At 41.8% G+C, this 17,567-nt stretch overlaps 1 protein-coding gene across 1 annotated transcript in view; it reads right to left on the bottom strand.

Moving 5' to 3' along the window:
- Nucleotides 1-2,155: 2,155 nt before the first annotated feature.
- Nucleotides 2,156-17,567, bottom strand: part of ITK (IL2 inducible T cell kinase) — a 101,820-nt gene continuing 86,408 nt past the window's right edge. Inside the window, exons 13-17 of the mRNA XM_082254625.1 lie at nt 16,159-16,375; nt 12,770-12,834; nt 10,594-10,712; nt 8,181-8,338; nt 2,156-2,860 (exon numbers count right to left, since the gene is read on the bottom strand). Of these exons, the coding sequence (XP_082110751.1) occupies nt 2,789-2,860; nt 8,181-8,338; nt 10,594-10,712; nt 12,770-12,834; nt 16,159-16,375 (631 nt within the window). The 3' untranslated portion in view covers nt 2,156-2,788. The remainder of the gene's footprint in view (nt 2,861-8,180; nt 8,339-10,593; nt 10,713-12,769; nt 12,835-16,158; nt 16,376-17,567) is intronic.

Genomic DNA, 17,567 nt, shown 5'->3' with positions numbered 1-17,567 from the left:
GGCATTGACACAAACACATACAATGCAGGACCACTGGTTCTGCATTGTATGTAATGATATCAGCGGGGTGGGGGCTGCACAGTCAGGGAACTGTGGGGTAAATAGTCTTTTCGCGTTTTGGGAGACTACCAAACTGTTGAGTACTCTATCATGGCACCCCTACAAAAAACAAGCAATATATACACTTGCCCTCTGGAAGATTTACTCCCCTTCCTGACCATTTTTTGCGATACGGCACTGCGTTACTTTGACAATTGGGCAGTCGTGCGACGCTGTAACCAAACAAAATGTATGTCCTTTTTTCCCACAAACAGAGCTTTTTTTTTTTGTGGTATTTGATCACCGCTGTGGTTTTTTTTTTTTTTTTTTGCGCAATAAACACAAAAATACAGACAATAAAAAAAAAAAAAACAATATTTTTTACTTTCTGCTAAAAAAACATGTCCAATAAGAAAAATGTAAAAATCAAATTGCTTCATCAATTTAGGCCAATATGCTACATATTTTGGGTAAAAAAAAATCCCAGTAAGCGTATATTGATTGGTTTGCGCCAAAGGTATAGTGTCTACAAACTATGGAATATTTTTTTATTTTTCTTTTTACTAATAACGGTAGTGATCAGCAACTTATAGCAGGACTGCGATATTGTGGCAGACAGTTGGGACACTGATACTTTTAACACTTTTTGAGGATCAGTGTCACTAATAAGGTGATCAGTGCTAAAAATATGCACTATCACTGCACTAATGACACTGGCTGGGAAGGGGTTAAACATCAGGGGTGATCAAAGGGTTAACTGTGTGCCTAACCTATGTTTTCTAACAGTGGGGGAGGTGCTTTTACTAGGGGAAGGCATTGATACATGTTTCTGCTTTGCAAAGACACAAGATTCATGACTTCCCTACTGATAGCATGGCGATCTGCCTTGTTTACATAGGCCGATTGCCATTCTGCCTGTGTACCAAATGATCTGCTGGTGCCAACGGACATCAGGTCAATGGGACCCACTGATGAGCTTCCCCTGTGCAGCCCTGTAGCAGTAAAAATACTATAGTGTGGCCAGCCAGTGGATATACTGTAGAAGAGGAATGGGGAGGGGGGCTACCAATATTTTTTTTTCCTTACATGAATTCCGTTTTAATCTTCTGAATGCACCATGGCTCAATTCAACAAGCTATAGCAAACAGATTTGACATCAACTATGACATGGCCAAAAATGTTGATTATCATGACAAATACTATGCATTAGGGCTTATTAGTGAATGAAACCTTTAGTATAGTAAAAATGAATCTCTTGCTACCCACATAATGCATATGTGCAATGGCAAAGAGGATGGGCTTTACCACCCACAGAGTGCACATATGCGTCTATGGGAGGCAGAGCTTTCAGCGCTGAGAGTGCGCTTGCTGTATGCTCCCGGCACAGTGACCGAGCTGTCAAAGACCGCGGTCAGTCCTACTAATGATTGGGAGTCAGTGGGACCAGCACCAAATCATGTGACCACTGTGAGAGCCAATCACCATGGTCACTTGATCGGCCGATCCTGCCCGGCATCCAGTCCCTGTTAAAGGGATCCCAGGGCCGGGTAGGAAGGGATTAAAGCTGAGCTCCGGGCAAACAGTCAAAGAAACAGTTGAAATAGAATAGGCAGCTGTATTATCTTCCAAAGGCTTTGTATTTCTGTACGAACAATCCTGAGATCTAGCCCTGCCAGATCGATGACCTGAGTTTTCTCTGTTGAAGGTAAAGCAATACAATTTGGTCACCTCCCTGCCCCCCAGCCTACGAATAATTGCTCAGTCGTGGCTGAATAGATCTTCTTGACGGCAGCTTAAACTAAAGGAACAGCAGCCATCAGCTGATAAAAGACAACTGTTTCAGCTTGGTCATCCACAAGTACATAAAAGATTGTTTCCTGATTGGATAAGGAGATGATTGTCCATGCCTAGGGGCTCTTAATGATAAGATTTAGCTGTATGCTTCATTCAGAAACTTTCAAGACATCCTCTCCACATTAAAAAAAAAAAATCTACACACACACTTTTAAAAAAGCAAGGCTTATTTAACTAAATATTTTAAAATGATGATAAATACTGTACTACATATACAATGAACAATGAACTGTCAAGCCATGTTTCTTCTCCAATATTTTGTAGTACCAATTCTGACCAGCAGATGGCAACACAAACTCTTTTCTTGTGCCTTTAAAGTGAACTTGTCATTGGAGCAAAATGTAAAACTAATGCAAGTCCATAGGAGCTGGCTGTTGATACCACGTATTTCCTGACAACTCAAAATGCAAATACAGGTAATCCTAGCTTTTAACCAATACTTTGATTTAATGTGTCATAATAGAAGAAGTCCAGCTTAAATTGTGCTGTTTTCAATCATTGCACAATATCCCCAATTAACCACATTGCAATCTACATGCTGTTAACTATATTAATTGTTGCCTACAGCCTTGGCGCTGACTTTGTTCACAGCAAGACTGACATATACATTATGTTTGTAATTTGCAGCTGTCAAAGCTCCCAGGAAGCAGAAGAAGGCACATTTCTTGATAGCAAAAACCCACAATGTAAGTGATAGCATGAATTCTGCAGGAGTTGTTGTATCGTCTATCAAGAGGTCTAGGAGGAAGGGTAAACCTACAGGGAAAATAGGAAGTCTATTTCGGACAGAGGGTTACCCCTCCATCTCTCTCTCTCTGTACTCTTAGCCCTATTGGAAACAAGCTTATAAATGGAATGCCCCATTGAAGTCAAATCTTGAAAATCCTCCGTCTGGTCACAATTCAGATTCCGCAAGCTCGGTGATCTCTCTTATAAGATGGCTGAAGCATGGACGTATCTCTGCTTTCTGTTGTGGAATGAAAAAAATAAAACATTAGCTGGTGCTTTAGTCTTATACCACGTAGCTGAATACCTACTTTTTGATACATTAGTTGGCAAGACAAAGCTGTAGTGAAACATTTGAATAATTACTTTTCAAGACACCATTATATTGTTATTTGCAGCCTACTAACTGCAGGTCCATACAGTATCTTGCCCGTGTCCCTTTTCCACTCCATAAGCATTTTCCGAAGTTATAAAAGTTAGTCATGTTGCTGAGAAATAGGGATTTCACCCTGGGCCTCACCCCCCACACAATCGAATGGTGGTCTAGTAAAGGCTTTATACGCATAGCAGACCTTTGCGATCATAAGGGCATATTGACCAAGCAGATCCTAATAGATAAGCACCAACTACGAGATTTGGAACACTTTTGATACACTCAATTACAGCACTATTTCCATACTTTCTCCCGAAAAGTGATCTAGCAACTATGTCTCCCATGGAATATCTATTATATAATTATGATAAGGTTCGGGGTCATTGCACAGACAACATTGAGATCATTCCTCAATACATCTATTATTGAAGCAAACTATACGGTACTCTTGAGATGGTACATGGTGCCGGCCAGATTGGCTACCTATGTCCCAGGAGCTTCTCTAAAGTGTTTTCGAGGTTGTGTTCAGGAAGAAGTGGCATACCATATATGGTGGCAAGATCCCAAGATGAGGCGATTTGTGTCAGAGTTTACAATTTCCTTTTTACCCTCACTCAAATCAATCTAACCAAATCTCCCAAACATGCCCTATTAGGTAGTAGATAGTGGTAGGGTAGTGCTAGGGTAGAAGGATAGTGAACAAGCATGCTGTTGGTCGTGTGAAACACGTCTACCATTTCCATTCTGTTGTACCTTGTATCCAGATGTGTACAAATAAATCTTTGCTACTATCAAGTCATCGTTTTGGTGTGCGCCCACTTTCTCTTCATGCCCTATTGGAGGCAACTCATCACTTTCATAATTTTATCTGCTAAAAAAGTCGGGTGCTATTCTATTTGACCAGCCTAAAGCGAGTTCCGGCCACAGGACCGTTTTTACTTTTTTAAATACTTCCCAAAACAGTTATCCACCGCCCTGCATACATCCGCTAATCGGGTTTTATACATTTAAATAATAGATTGACAATCATTAAATCTTACTTTATAAAATGTTTGCAGAGCACCGCCATCTTTTTGCTGGTCACCCAAAGCCGCTGTAAGCAAATATATGCCCTGCTTCCTCTTTCTAGATGGAGGGGGCCGATGAATGCAGCGCGAAATCTCGCGCATGCCCAGTATTATGCGATCGGCATAGTATAGGGACGCCTATCATTGCGTTATTTCCTGTTTGCAAATAACGTGATGAGACGAGCGGCCGGCCGCCTTCGTCACTGCCCATTGCATCCTGGGAGTGATGACTAATAGCTCCCAGGACGCATTGTGGGACAGGAAGTGACCGCGCGGACCGCGGCCGAGGAGGGAGGAAGTTGAAGGAAAGGTGAGTATATTTTCTTCTGAAACAAGGTAAGTAAAAAAAAAAAAACAGGAATATCCAATTCTTTTACAGGTGACAATAAGGAAGCGGATGCCACAAAATCTAAAGTAACGATTTTGTGGCCGGAACTCCGCTTTAAGCACAGGCTTTCCTGGCTCCAGATCAAAGAAAGGCTCTCGGCAGCTCTGAATGACAAAATTAAAGTGTTTAAAAAAGTCTAGGGTCTGTGGATCAGATACTTGACTAATGATCCCTGGACTGACTAATATGTATTTGGGTGATGCATGCCAGAGCGAGGGGTCTTCCCCTCCCCCTCTCTCCCTCTTTCCTTCCCCCTCATTTTCACACTCTTCTCTCTCCTTTCTTATTTGTGTGTTTGAAATATTCTGCATGTGCAATTCCTGTAACGAAAAATAGAAGGTCTCCTCCCCTTGGAACCTTCTCTTCCATATGTGGAGGGTGAATCCCAAACTCCATTAATCCAAATGTATGTTATGTAAATTAGTTGACTGGATATTTGTAGCCTCCTTGTAAGATATAATTGTTGGACCGACAAAAATGATTCATATGCCCGCAACAAGAGCCTTGAAAATGCCAACAAACGGGGGCTTGGGGCTACACGCCTTCTGTTCTTCTTTTGCTTAATAAAACACATATTTTTTCTTTTGTTGCTATATGAGCGCTTCATGTTGTGGAATTTGTGCATTGCTTGAAATCTTTATTGTCATTTGTTTTCTACTCTTTGTGAAAATCTTCAATAAAAAATTGAAACAGAAAAAAAAGTTAGTCATGTTAGTAAAGTGGGGTACACACTAGTAGAATATCTGCCGAAAATTCCCGTCCGAGGTAAAATCATACGATTTTCGGCGAGTGTATACACAACTTTCAGCAGCCGATGCCGACATTTTCAACAAAAAAAAAAACGGAGGGACAAACACCAAAATTTTTATCATCCGTCCCCAGACAACCAATTTTCGTTTAATGTGTATGCAGTACGTCCGCGAAAAATCGGATACGAAAGACCACGCATGATCTGAAGTTGCTGACGACTCGGAAGTCTAGGAACAAATGTCCCCAAAAAAAAATTAAAAATTAGACGAGAAATTTTGTGAACATTATGCACTGTCAACTAAAAACGGTTATGACCGCTGAGCATGAGAGAGAAAAATTGGAGGATATTTCGTCCGATTTTCGCCAAGTGTGTATGAGCCTTAAAGCACTGTCAGAGTTCATAGGTATTTAACTAACATGGTTATGTGTCTCAAATGATTACTACAAAATACACTGGGAAGTAGGGAGTGGGGGCAAAAGTTAAGCTGTCCACCTATCAATAAAAGGGGGAGTCTCAAAAAAGGTATCTGATAGTATGCATTTTGTATTTTAGTATATATATTCTTATTATTGATTGTTTAAAAACCTATTTAATGTTATGCATAGCTTAGAAATACATTTGTTCATGGGAGCAGCCATATCTTTTCTTTTGATATTGCTTCCTGTTTAGAACTGCACAGTAGTTCTGCTTCTGCCTTTTTTCCTTAGTGCATGCCTAAGGGTTGACTGATTTAGTGGACAAACTGCTTACTTTGTTAACTGAGCTTATTTAAAGCCAGCCATAGATGGTTGGCATCTCGGCCAGTTCATGAGGGACTGGCCAAGAGTCAAACCATGTATGGGGAGGCTGAATGTACCCAAGTTGATCGATCAACTTGAATACAACCAGCCTTTCAGATTATACATTTGATTATTGCTAGAGGCCAGGGCAGCCATCAGGGGGGGACAGCTCATACACATGTAGGGGGCCCAGGCCTTCTGAGGGGCCCGGCCGTTGCTGCTGTAGTAACTAGCAATTGCTAAAGCAGGGTGGCTGCAGAGTAAGCCGATGCAGCTGAAGGGATGTCTCTTTGCTGGATTGCGCTGTCTCTTTGCTGAAAATATGAAGCTGTCTCTTTGCTGGATTGGGATGTCTTTTTGCTGAATATATGAGGACGCCTCTTTACTGGATTGGGATGTCGCTTTACTGGATTGGGATGTCTCTTTGCTGAATATATAAGGCCGTCTCTTTGTTGGATTGGGATGTCTCTTTGCTGAATATATGAGGCCGTCTCTTTACTGGATTGAGATGTCTCTTTGCTGAATATATGGGGATATCTCTTTGCTGGATTGGATTCATTTTCATGTATTAAGTTGTAAGAGTGTGGGTGCACTGAAGGACTCGGTGGGATGGCCAGTGGGCATATTTGGTGGGATGGCCAGAGGGTGGGCCCTGCGGAATATTGGTGGTCAGGCTCGGAGGGGCCCAGGCCTAAAGCTGTTTAAGGGGCCCCAAAATTTCTGATGACTGCCCTGCTAGTGGCTATTATAGCTAAAAACTCTTAAAGTTGAACTTCTGGGATTCCGAGGGTGTGCAGAAGCAGTGCAGGAGGCGATTGCCATCGCTTTGCTCGTTGATGGAACAATCCAAGCCTTCTTTTTCTTACACTTTCTGCATTTTCAACTTGTCTTTGGGGGGGGGGGTGCCAACAGTTTGCAGAGAGTGCATGAGAACCGTATAGCATGCATGCACCATTTTAGGGCTGAACATTTAGAAGAGTGGCATGGTGCAGTGATAAAGATTCATGTCTGTGTAGCCACCTCCTAGGTAGGTGCTAGTGAGAGAGTATAGTTTTTGGCTCTGTCTACTTACTAGAGGGGCTGCAGGCAAATCTATATTGCTCTTTGCTTACCAGAGAGCAGGATCTGTTAGTGAGGTCTGCTCATTATGATCAGTGTGCGATTCATTGTGTCTAGAGAGTCTTTCACACTGGTCCAATAGAGAGGAATGTTGGACAGTGGGAGGAAACCTGACAAATGGATGCATAGGCTTTGATACAGTCCTGGTGATTGGCAGAGGTAGGTCGCCTCAGTGCATTCTGGGATACTGTATAAAAGCCAGGAGCACATATGCTGCGGGGTCTTTGGCTGGAGAGCAGAGTCCCAGAGGGAAGGGGGTGGCTTCCTCCTCCTCTGTAGCAGTGGCACGTGGTCGCAGGAGGTCGTCCTGAGGGCCAGAGGAACGGAGCTGAACCCAGAGGTCCAGGAGAACTGGCTAAATGGGAGACACCGGAGACCCTGGAAAAACAGTATCGTGAGTACAGGGACTTGTGTCAAGGGACCTTACCTGAGGGGGGGCACCCCAGGAGTAGAGTAGTCAGTGGATGGGTGTTGGCGGTCAAGAGAGAGAGAGAGAGAGGATACTGAAGAGAGTGTCCTGAAGATAACAAATAGTTCATCAAGTTGTCATAAGAAAGAGACTCAAAACTAGATTCACCTCAGGGTGGCATGGTGAAGCAACAGCCTGGCTGTATTTAAAGACAGAGGTCCTGCAACATTGTGAATAGTTAATTCGGAATATCCCACTATTCCCTTCTTCCATCCCTAATTTATAATAAAACACAAAAACAACCACATACCCCTGAACTGGTTACTGGAGCGAGCCGAGGAGGAGAAGTGAGAGACTATGCATATCAAGGTGGCTAATGGTAACTCAGGGGGACCCGAGAATGTGAAATCTGGCAGTCCTCAAGGGGGCAATGCTACATCTTTGTGGTCGCTCCTTCCATCCTCCATGCTCTTATGAGGTGTCTATGTAATATATCATCTACGTTGTCATTTTTCACAGGTATGTCTACAACAGTCTACAGCTTCCTACAACTGACTGCAAACTGTTCATACAGACACTGTACGTTTTGTGTCTCCAGTTCCTGTATGGTGACAAAGCACCAACTAAATTGCCTCTTCTGGATGCAGTACACATCTGACAACCCTTGCCACATACCTCCTGCCAACAGCTATTCATAAGCTGGTACACTTTTTCTGTGGCCAGTTTAGGCTTGAAGAGTCTCAATCCAGATGATATTTCCTTCACAGCATCTGCATTGCTAAGGTGCTCGAAAGGCGTCTTTCCTTCACTGAATATCTCCCAAACCAGAACACCTGCACAGGAAGTAGAGATGAGCTATGTTAGCCAGAGAGTAACATTGTTGTTTAGCATTTAAAATGGCTCTAAAGGCTCAAGGCATTCTATGCATGAAGGTAAAAAAAAAAAAAAAATCTTATCTGCGCAGCAGGCCCCCCCCCCATACTTACCTGAGCCCCATCACGATCCAGCGATGTGCACGAGAACCTCGGCTCTCCGAGGACTCTCCCTCTTCATTGGCTGAGACAACAGCAGAAGCCATTTGCTCCTGCTGCTGTCAATGACAGCCAATGAGACAATGAGGAGAGTGAGGGGGCAAGGCCAAGCTGTGGGTCTGTGTGTGAATAGACACAAAAAGTAGCGGCTCTGGAGTGAGCCTGTTTGGATTCCACTTTTGCAAGCTCCTTGCTCTGGGGGCACTCGGTAAAAGGGAAGGGTCAGGAGTGCCAACGGGGGACCCGAGAAAAGGAGGACCAGGGCTGCTGTGTGCAAAACCGGTGCACAGAGCAGGTAGAGTAGGTAAGTATAACATCTTTTTTTTCTATTCTTTTTTTTTTTTATATTGCATTTAATATCACTTCAATGATACTCATCTGGCTGTGTAAAAATGATACAGTGCCTTGAAAAAATCTAGAAAATTAAATTTTTGCCTATTTTATTTTTGCAAAATAGCTCAAGCTCTGTCAGATTGGATAGAGAGCGTCTGTGAGCAGCAATTTTCCAGTCTTGCCACAGATTCTCAACTGGATTTACAATAGGTCTGGACTTGGACTGGGCCATTCTAACATATGAAAATGCTTTGATCTAAACCATTCCATTGTAGCTCTGGCTGTACGTATAGGGTTGTTGTCCTGCTGGAAGGTGAACCTCTGCCCCAGTCTCAAGTATTTTGCAGATTCTAAAAGGTTCTCTTCAAAGATTGGCCTGAATTTGGTTCCATCCATCTTTCCATCAACTGTGACCACCTACCCTGTCCCTGCTGAAGAATAGCATCCCCACAACACGATGCTGCCACCACCATGTTTCACGGTGGGGATGGTGTGTTCAGAGTGATGTGCAGTGTTAGTTTTCCGCCACACATAGCATTTTGCTTTTAGGCCAAAAAGTTCAAATTCGATCTCATCTGATCAGAGCACCTTCCTCTACATGTTTACTGTGTCCCCAGACCCCCACATGACTTCTTGCAAACTGCAAACGATACTTGTTATGGCTTTCTTTCAACAATGGCTGTCTTCTTGCCACTCTTCCATAAAGGCCAGATTTGTGGAGTGCAAGACTAATAGTTGTCCTCTGGACAGATTCTCCCACCTGAGCTGTGGATCTCTGCAGCTCCTCCAGAGTTACCATGGGCCTCTTGGCTGCTTCTCTGATTAATGCTTTCCCTGCCCGGCCTGTCCGTTTAGGTGGGTTTGCAGTTGTGCCATACTCTTTCCATTTTCAGTTCATGGATTGAACAGTGCTCTGTGAGATGTTCAAAGCTTTGGATATATTTTTATAACCTAACCCTGCTTTACACTCCTCCACAACTGTTATGCCTGACCTGTCTAGTGTGTTCCTTCACCTTCATGATGCTGTTTGTTCACTAAGGTTCTCTAACAAACCTCTGAGGGTTTCACAGAACAGCTGTATTTATAGATTAAATTACACACAGGTGGACTCTTTACAAATTAGATGACTTCTAAAGCCAATTGGTTTAACTAGAATTTAGTAAGGGGTATCATAGGACGGGTCGGGAAGATATACTCGGACTGCTGGTATATCTTTACTTCATTAGTGCTTGCCTCCAATCATCTGCAGCACTGATCACTGTATTCTGGCAGCGGAAGAGTGCTGCTGCCAGAATACAGTAGCGCAGTTGGAGGGGGGGGGGGGGGCTGCGTTTGGTTCTTATCTTTTGATCAGCAAGCAGGAAAAAAATAGATTTTACGAAAAAAAACAGACAGTCAGGCCTGGCATGGATTTTAAGGGGGAACGCCACACAAAATTAAAAAAAGTTTGAGGTATGCCCAAAACTCCACACCAGACCATTCGAGCATGCAGCCTGGCCGGCCAGGAAAGAGGTGGGGGGGGGGGGGGTAAGCAGCATACACTTCCCCCCTTCCCCTTCCATGGGGGAAGGGGTACTTTGTCAAGAGGGACATGCTCGTATAAGGGTTTGGTATGGACTTTTTAGGGGGGATCATGCTTAAACCTTAATCCCTTCTGACTGCCTACAACATTTATAGAAATCATTGTCAGCAAAACAAATGGAGCTTCTAAGTTCAAGCCATACCATAAGCCCACACATCTGATTTGCTGCTGTAGTGTCCATACTGGAAGACTTCTGGAGCTGACCACTTCACTGGAAATTTACTGCCTGACGAGCTGGTGTACTGGTCATCCAGGACAAACCTAGAAAAATGTAAACAAGTTATGATGTGTCTAAAGAGTTACAAAAGCTCAGAGAATTAAAAAAAAATGTTAAAGTGATTATTATTAAAATAACAAACATGTTATACTTACATACTCTGTGCAATGGTCTTGCACAGAGCAGCATTGATCCTCCTCTTCTTGGGTCCCCTGACGGCGCTCATGGCTCCAATCCCCCCACCACCTACTGCCAAGTGACCCCATAGCAAGCCACTTATGGAAAACTAAACACATAGTCCACCTTTTGAGAACAATAAATAAATAAATGCGCCTACATTAAAAAAAGAAGAACATGAATATATTTTTTTTTCTTGTATTGGAGCCTGCATAGAACTGCAGCTCCAATCAATAAATCATGGGTGAAATGCACCAGCTCCTTCAGACTATCCTCCAAGCTTCAGGTTGTTACAGAGGTACAGACCTTTGGTTATTGAATTGGAGGAAGTAATCAATAGACATCACCGCACTTGAAGTCTACAAGTCCCTATTCGTGGTAGTAGATTGTCTTTTAATTTATAGATCCTGTGTGTGGATTTGTGAATAAATGACACGGTTGTGTAGGAAGAAAGTACAGAACTACAAGGAGAAGCATGCCACAATTCAGGTAAGTAGGAAGGTAGTCTGAAGGTGGGGGTTGGGTAATGTGATAATGTTTCACAGTAAATATGGATGTAACATGAAATATAGTCAAGAAGGTGGACTATTCTTTTAAGGTTGGCTACGCACTAGTAGATTTTTAGCATTTGTATGAAAATTCTCAGTACTTTCCACAGCTGGACGAATGCTGTTTGAAAGTAGATCCAAATTTAGTTTGCTATTAACATTTGATTTTGTAGTGAGTGGACTTTTAAATTTGCACAACACCTTAAAACAAAATGTACTTTTGAAAGAATGGTCAAACATTTCCATATACACACTCCTAAACTTTGTGGGCAGCCTTCCCAGAAGAGTTGAAGCTGGTATAGCTTCAAAGGGTGGGCCAACTCAATATTGAACCCTACGGACTAAGACTGGGATGCCAATAAAGTTCAAGTGCGTGTAAAGTCAGGTGTCCCGATACTTTTGGTAATGTAGTGTATTTCTCCAAAATGGAATTGGGCCTACATGTTTCGTGGCTACCGACCACATTTTCAGGACCCAGCACTTTACATCAATCCATATTAATATTGCTGTATCTTACCAAATTTTTCTAAAATATAAAATGTCAGCAAAAACATGTAAAAGAGGCCTGTCCACTGGTAGTTTACTGAATAACATTTAGCGTGCTTCTGTCTCACTACCATAAGTTTCCAGCTTCACCACCCCTGTAAGATGAAAAAACAACCCAGCAATATGGCCCCTGCAGCAGCTCCAAATACATGGAGCCCTGTGACTGCTGTCATAAGCCTCCCTGAATTTGAAGCTGCCTGTGGGGACCATATTGCCAGGTTGTTTTTTTCATTTTACAGGGGTGATGAAACTCCGGACTTATGGTAGTGAGAAAGGAGCACACTATATTTTATCCAATAAACTATCAGGGGACTGGCCTCTTGTACATTTTTTTGCTGACAACATTTTATGTTTTAGAAAAATGTGGTGACCAATTTAATGTGAGTATAGACTGATGCAAAGTGCTGGGTCCTGAAGTAGTGGCTGGTGGTCACGAAACGCGTAGACCCAATTCTATTTGGGAGATAGATATGTTATAAATGCACTGTTGTATGGTTGTCATTATGGATATTGTATTTCAATGAGGCTTTGTTTGCATTGGATTTAAGGAATGATCATCCTACTAAATCCACTAATCTATGTTCTTAGTGGATGATAAATAAGATGATTTTTAAAATGTATGTAAACAGTCATTGGTTTTTCTTTTGTCCGCAATGGTTTCTGTGATATGATAGGGATGAAGACACCTGCCCTATAATATTCCTTAACACAGTGGGAGGTCTTCACCAAACTATATACATTAACACTCTTGAGATAGACATCAACCAATCTATGGAGAGCCTTATTAAAACAAACACATAACATGTAATAAACAGACTAAGCAGTCTTACCTAGTCATCCCAAAATCTGACACTTTAACCACCAATGATTCTCCAACCAGACAATTTCGAGCAGCCTGTGACACAGGAATTTTTTTCCATTATACATATTTGCAATAGGGGAATAACTCACAAAGGTTAAGAGATGTATAGTGTAGGTTAGACACTTACAAGGAAGTTTATTTTATAAGGTGAAGAGCAGCATACAAAGTGCAATAGCCCACTGCAACCAATCACCTGGATGACCCAACCCTCAGTATAATCAGTTACAAACTGATTGTGAAATCTGCGTTATATTTACCAAAACTAAAGATTTACCAAACCTAAATTAAGGACCTACACCTAAACTATCCAACAATTTATAACCAGTCAGGCAGAACCTTGCACAACATAGTTGGTGGTAGAATTAAAGAAGCATGTGGCAAGCTTAAAGTTTGTAAACAAAAAATAGGATGCGCTTTTTTTGACTGAGATATTATCCTAAAAGTGATTTAGGTAACAGATGCAATAAACAATGTGCAATAAGCAAAATCGAACAATAGTGAATGTTCAAGTGTCACTAGTGAAACTCTTGTTGCCTGGAATGGCGTATCAATTCAATTACATCAAAATATATATTTTTTGTTAATAAGTAGCCACAATCTGTTCACAAAAATTGAAAAATAATAAATGGTACAAAAAGTTTTTAAATAGTCCAGTGCTCCACAATTCAATGTGTTTAGTGAAAAGATGATGCTCCAACTTTCCCCACATGCAAATTCAACATACTATTTGTAGTGCAGATGAAATAATCCACAATGGAAAGTGTGTCACCGCTGTGCTCTATATGTGAAAATTGGCCACTTACAAAATCATATGATCCCACCAAAAGATAATATTACAAAATCATATGATCCCACCAAAAGATAATATTACAAAATCATATGATCCCACCAAAAGATAATATTACAAAATCATATGATCCCACCAAAAGATAATATGCATGTGAGTGGAAGCGCCTCTGAAAACAAGTGGTCAGCCAGCTCCAGAGAATGTATCCAGGTTTATGGTGCTTCTTTAATGTTGTTAATCACATCATGTGGTTAGAAAAGATAATGGAAGATGCTCATAGGGCATTCATGCGTATAAAGCTGGTTTATTAAATGAAAATTGCACTTACATCAAGGACAAGGAACTCGAGCGATATGGGATAAAATCTTGCCTGCAGTGCGGTCCGTGCTAGTTGACGTCACTTTGCTAGCTCCAATTCAATGTGTTTTCTCTCAGAAGGCATTGACTGGGATGAAGGCTCATCCCAAGGCCTTCATCCCAGTCGATGCCTTCTGAGAGGAAACACGTTTAACCACTTAAGCCCCGGAGGATTTGGCTGCTAAAAGACCATGGGGTATTTTGCGATTCGGCACTGAGTGACTTTAACGGACAATTGCGCGGTCGTGCGACGCTGTACCCAAACAAATTTGACGTCCTTTTTTTCCCACAAACAGAGCTTTATTTTGGTGGTATTTGATCACCTGTGCGATTTTTTGATTTTTTGATAAACAAAAAAAGAGCGTCAATTTTGCAAAAATAACAATATTTTTCACATTTTTTTATATGAAATTCCCCCCCAAAAAAATGTAAAAATCAAAATTTTTTAACATTTTCGGCCAATTTGTTTTATGCTACATATGTTTGCGGTACTGCGACATTGCGGCGGACAGATCGGAACCTTGACTGACATTTTTGACACTTTTGGGGTTACCAGTGACATTTCTACAGTAATCAGTGCTATATATATGCACTGTTACTGTAAAATTACAATGGCAGTGAAGGGGTTAACTTTTTTTGAGAGGGAGGGGCTATGTGTGTCCCTAGGGGCGTGATTCTAACTGTGATTGGCTGTGGCTTCAGATGTATGAAGAGTGATCAACGGTTCTACATAGTAGAACCGTATGATCATCATTCATACACCGGGGAGAATGACAGGCGGCTTGTTTACACTAGCCGCCTGACTTTCTCCCTCTCCCCCGACGATCGCAGAGTGACCGGCGGACATCGGGTCCGCCGGTCACACGCGCGGGGGGGTCCGTGACCACTCGGGAGCGCGCCTCCGGGGGCGCGCACTCGCTCCCTAGACCCTCTCAGGCTAGCGACGTAGACCTACGTCACTCTGCTTGTGAGGGGCTGACCGCCGCAGTAAATAGTCGTGCGACGGTCGGCAAGTGGTTAAAGGAAACGAGATTAAGGAGCACCATAAGCCTGGATTCATTCCCTGGAGCTGGCTGACCACTTGTCTTCAGAGGTGCTTCTACTCACACGCATATAATCTCTTGGTGGGATCATCTGTTTTGGTAAGCCGACAATTTTCATATATAGAGTACAGAGGTGACACACTTTCCATTGTGGATTATTTCAGCTGCACTACAAACAGTTTGTTGTATTTGCATGTGGGGAAGTTGTATTTGCATGTGGGGGAAGTTGGAGCATCATTTTTTCACTAAACACATTGAATTGTGGAGCACTGGACTATTTATAAACTTTTTGCACCATTTATAATTTGTAATTTTTTGTTAACAGATCGTGGCTACTTTTTCACAAATACATTTTTTTTATGTAATTCACTTGATACACCATTCTAGGCAACAAGAGTTTCACTTATCTAGTGACACTTTGCCATTTGAACATTCACTATTGTTTGATTTTGTTTATTGCACATTGTTAATTGAATCTGTTACCTAATCACTTTTAGGATAATATCTCAGTAAAAACAGCGCATCTTATTTATTTTACAACTTTTTTTTCTCCTCACTGTTCAAGGAGTGTTTGATTGCAGTTTTTGTAAATAACATAATTGCAGCTGTGCGCACTTTTTTTGTATTGTTTAGTAAGCTTAAAGTTTAATTTCAACTTTCAGGAAGGTTTTAGAAAATCCCCCTATGCAGTTCTACATCTAATGAATAGTAGACACCATAGGTCCTCTTGTTGGAAATGGTGAAGGTCCTCCCATTCCATATGCAGCTATTTTGGGTCCTCTCTAAAGGGCCAGAAGCAGAGAAAGATAGCGAAATGGAGTGGTGTAATAATATAATGAAATAAAGTATAGTGAAATTCAGGACAGAGAGGTATAGGGAACCAATGCTTTTTCTGCATAGAAAAAACATTGGTTCCCTATACCCACCCAAAACATCTCTATCTGAAATGGGAGAACCTTCATCTTTACAACAGGAATAGCTATGTTATCCTTTAGATATATAAATTACATAGGGGCATATTCTGACAATCATCCTGAAAGGTAAACTTACACTTTAAGCTTCTGAACTGTTGTTCTTAACTGTTGAGCTGGATAAACGTGATTGGCTGCTATGGGTTATTGGTCTTTGGACACAAGTTAGCTAGAGGTGCAGGGAGGCAGTGGCCCTTACTAGATCTCTGTGAATGTAATTAGAGGCCTCCAGATATTCCATGCCCTCACAAATATCCTGGCACATCCCGAGAGCTATACCCCTTGACAGTGTCCCTTTGTTCCTGCGCAGATAGTCATTCAGGCAACCATGCTCCATGTATTCAAACACAAGAAAGATGGGCATTTGTTGGGTGGATACACCAAGCAGCTGAACAAGTTTTGGATGAGACATTTTCCTGTTGAAAAGAAAGAAAAGATTTGAGAGAAAGGAACAAAATATTTAGTGGTTACTTGCACTGTGACAACATTCATACTCTACCCTTCCCTCCCAATAGGTTCATCTATCACAACTACTGACATCCACTTTCAGTACTGTCCCTCAGTATGGACACATAGAGACCACCCCAATGCAAATTTTTCATATTGAACCTTTATGATGACATAAACCTAACCAACTACACAAAAGCCGGGCTGAGCTGTAGAGTGACATCGAAACAGATCTTTGTTATGAAGGGACTGACGGACAATGTGCTTGCGTTCTTCCGTCAGTATACGGCTTCCTCCAGTCTTGAACATAGATATCAGATATTCTAGCTGCCTATTGCAACCAAGAACTTGACAGCACTCTGTCTGATTTATTGAACAAGAATACAAACTTTTTATACACTTGAGAAGTATGTCAGTCACTACATGAACAATGACCAGAATATTTACCGAAAACATCACACAACGGTTTAGATAACGAGGTAGGGCTGACTCATGGCTAATCCCCATCTAGCAACAACTTTAGCTGACAAGGATATCATTAACATGCCAATTAACTTAGCACTTAAACCAGCCTAGGTGGAGTACATGGATTCCACATCTAAACAATGCCTTGATTATTCAGGAGTCAAAGACTTCACGGCAACGGTTCATAACAGGCCACAGGTCTCACAGTGTAAAGTGGGATTAAATCTTCATATATTTCTTCAGGTATATTGTTGATAAATATTACTGTCCCATTTGAAGTAATCCAAATCATATTCTCCCTTTCCATTAAGTAGTTGTCCATCATTTCCTTGGTCACCCTGTGCCCCTAATAGACACAGGGTAACTTACACATAAGAGGGGCCTAGGGAGCTGAGAGAGGGATTTCTCAACCTCTCTAAGGTAAGCTGGGTTCCACTGGTCCACCAACCAAAGTAACTCCCGTCACACTTTTTACCTTAATTGACTTGGTAAAATGTTGACACACACATGACTGCTAAGGAGCATAGGGCCTGGGAAAAAGTGACTGATAATTTATTAACCCTGCCCCCCATAAAAGAAACCACACGTAAAACCTATACGTTGGAAAAAAGGGCAAGGTCACAGCTTTACTTATTTTCCAACACAGACAATTGTAAACAATTTTAACCAGTGCCAGTCACAGTTGTACTATGAGCA

Source organism: Pelophylax lessonae, assembly GCF_965119305.1.
Source record: "Pelophylax lessonae genome assembly, chromosome: 4".
In the NCBI taxonomy this organism is placed as follows: Eukaryota; Metazoa; Chordata; class Amphibia; order Anura; family Ranidae; genus Pelophylax; species Pelophylax lessonae.
This window is presented reverse-complemented; position numbering and strand designations above follow the sequence as displayed.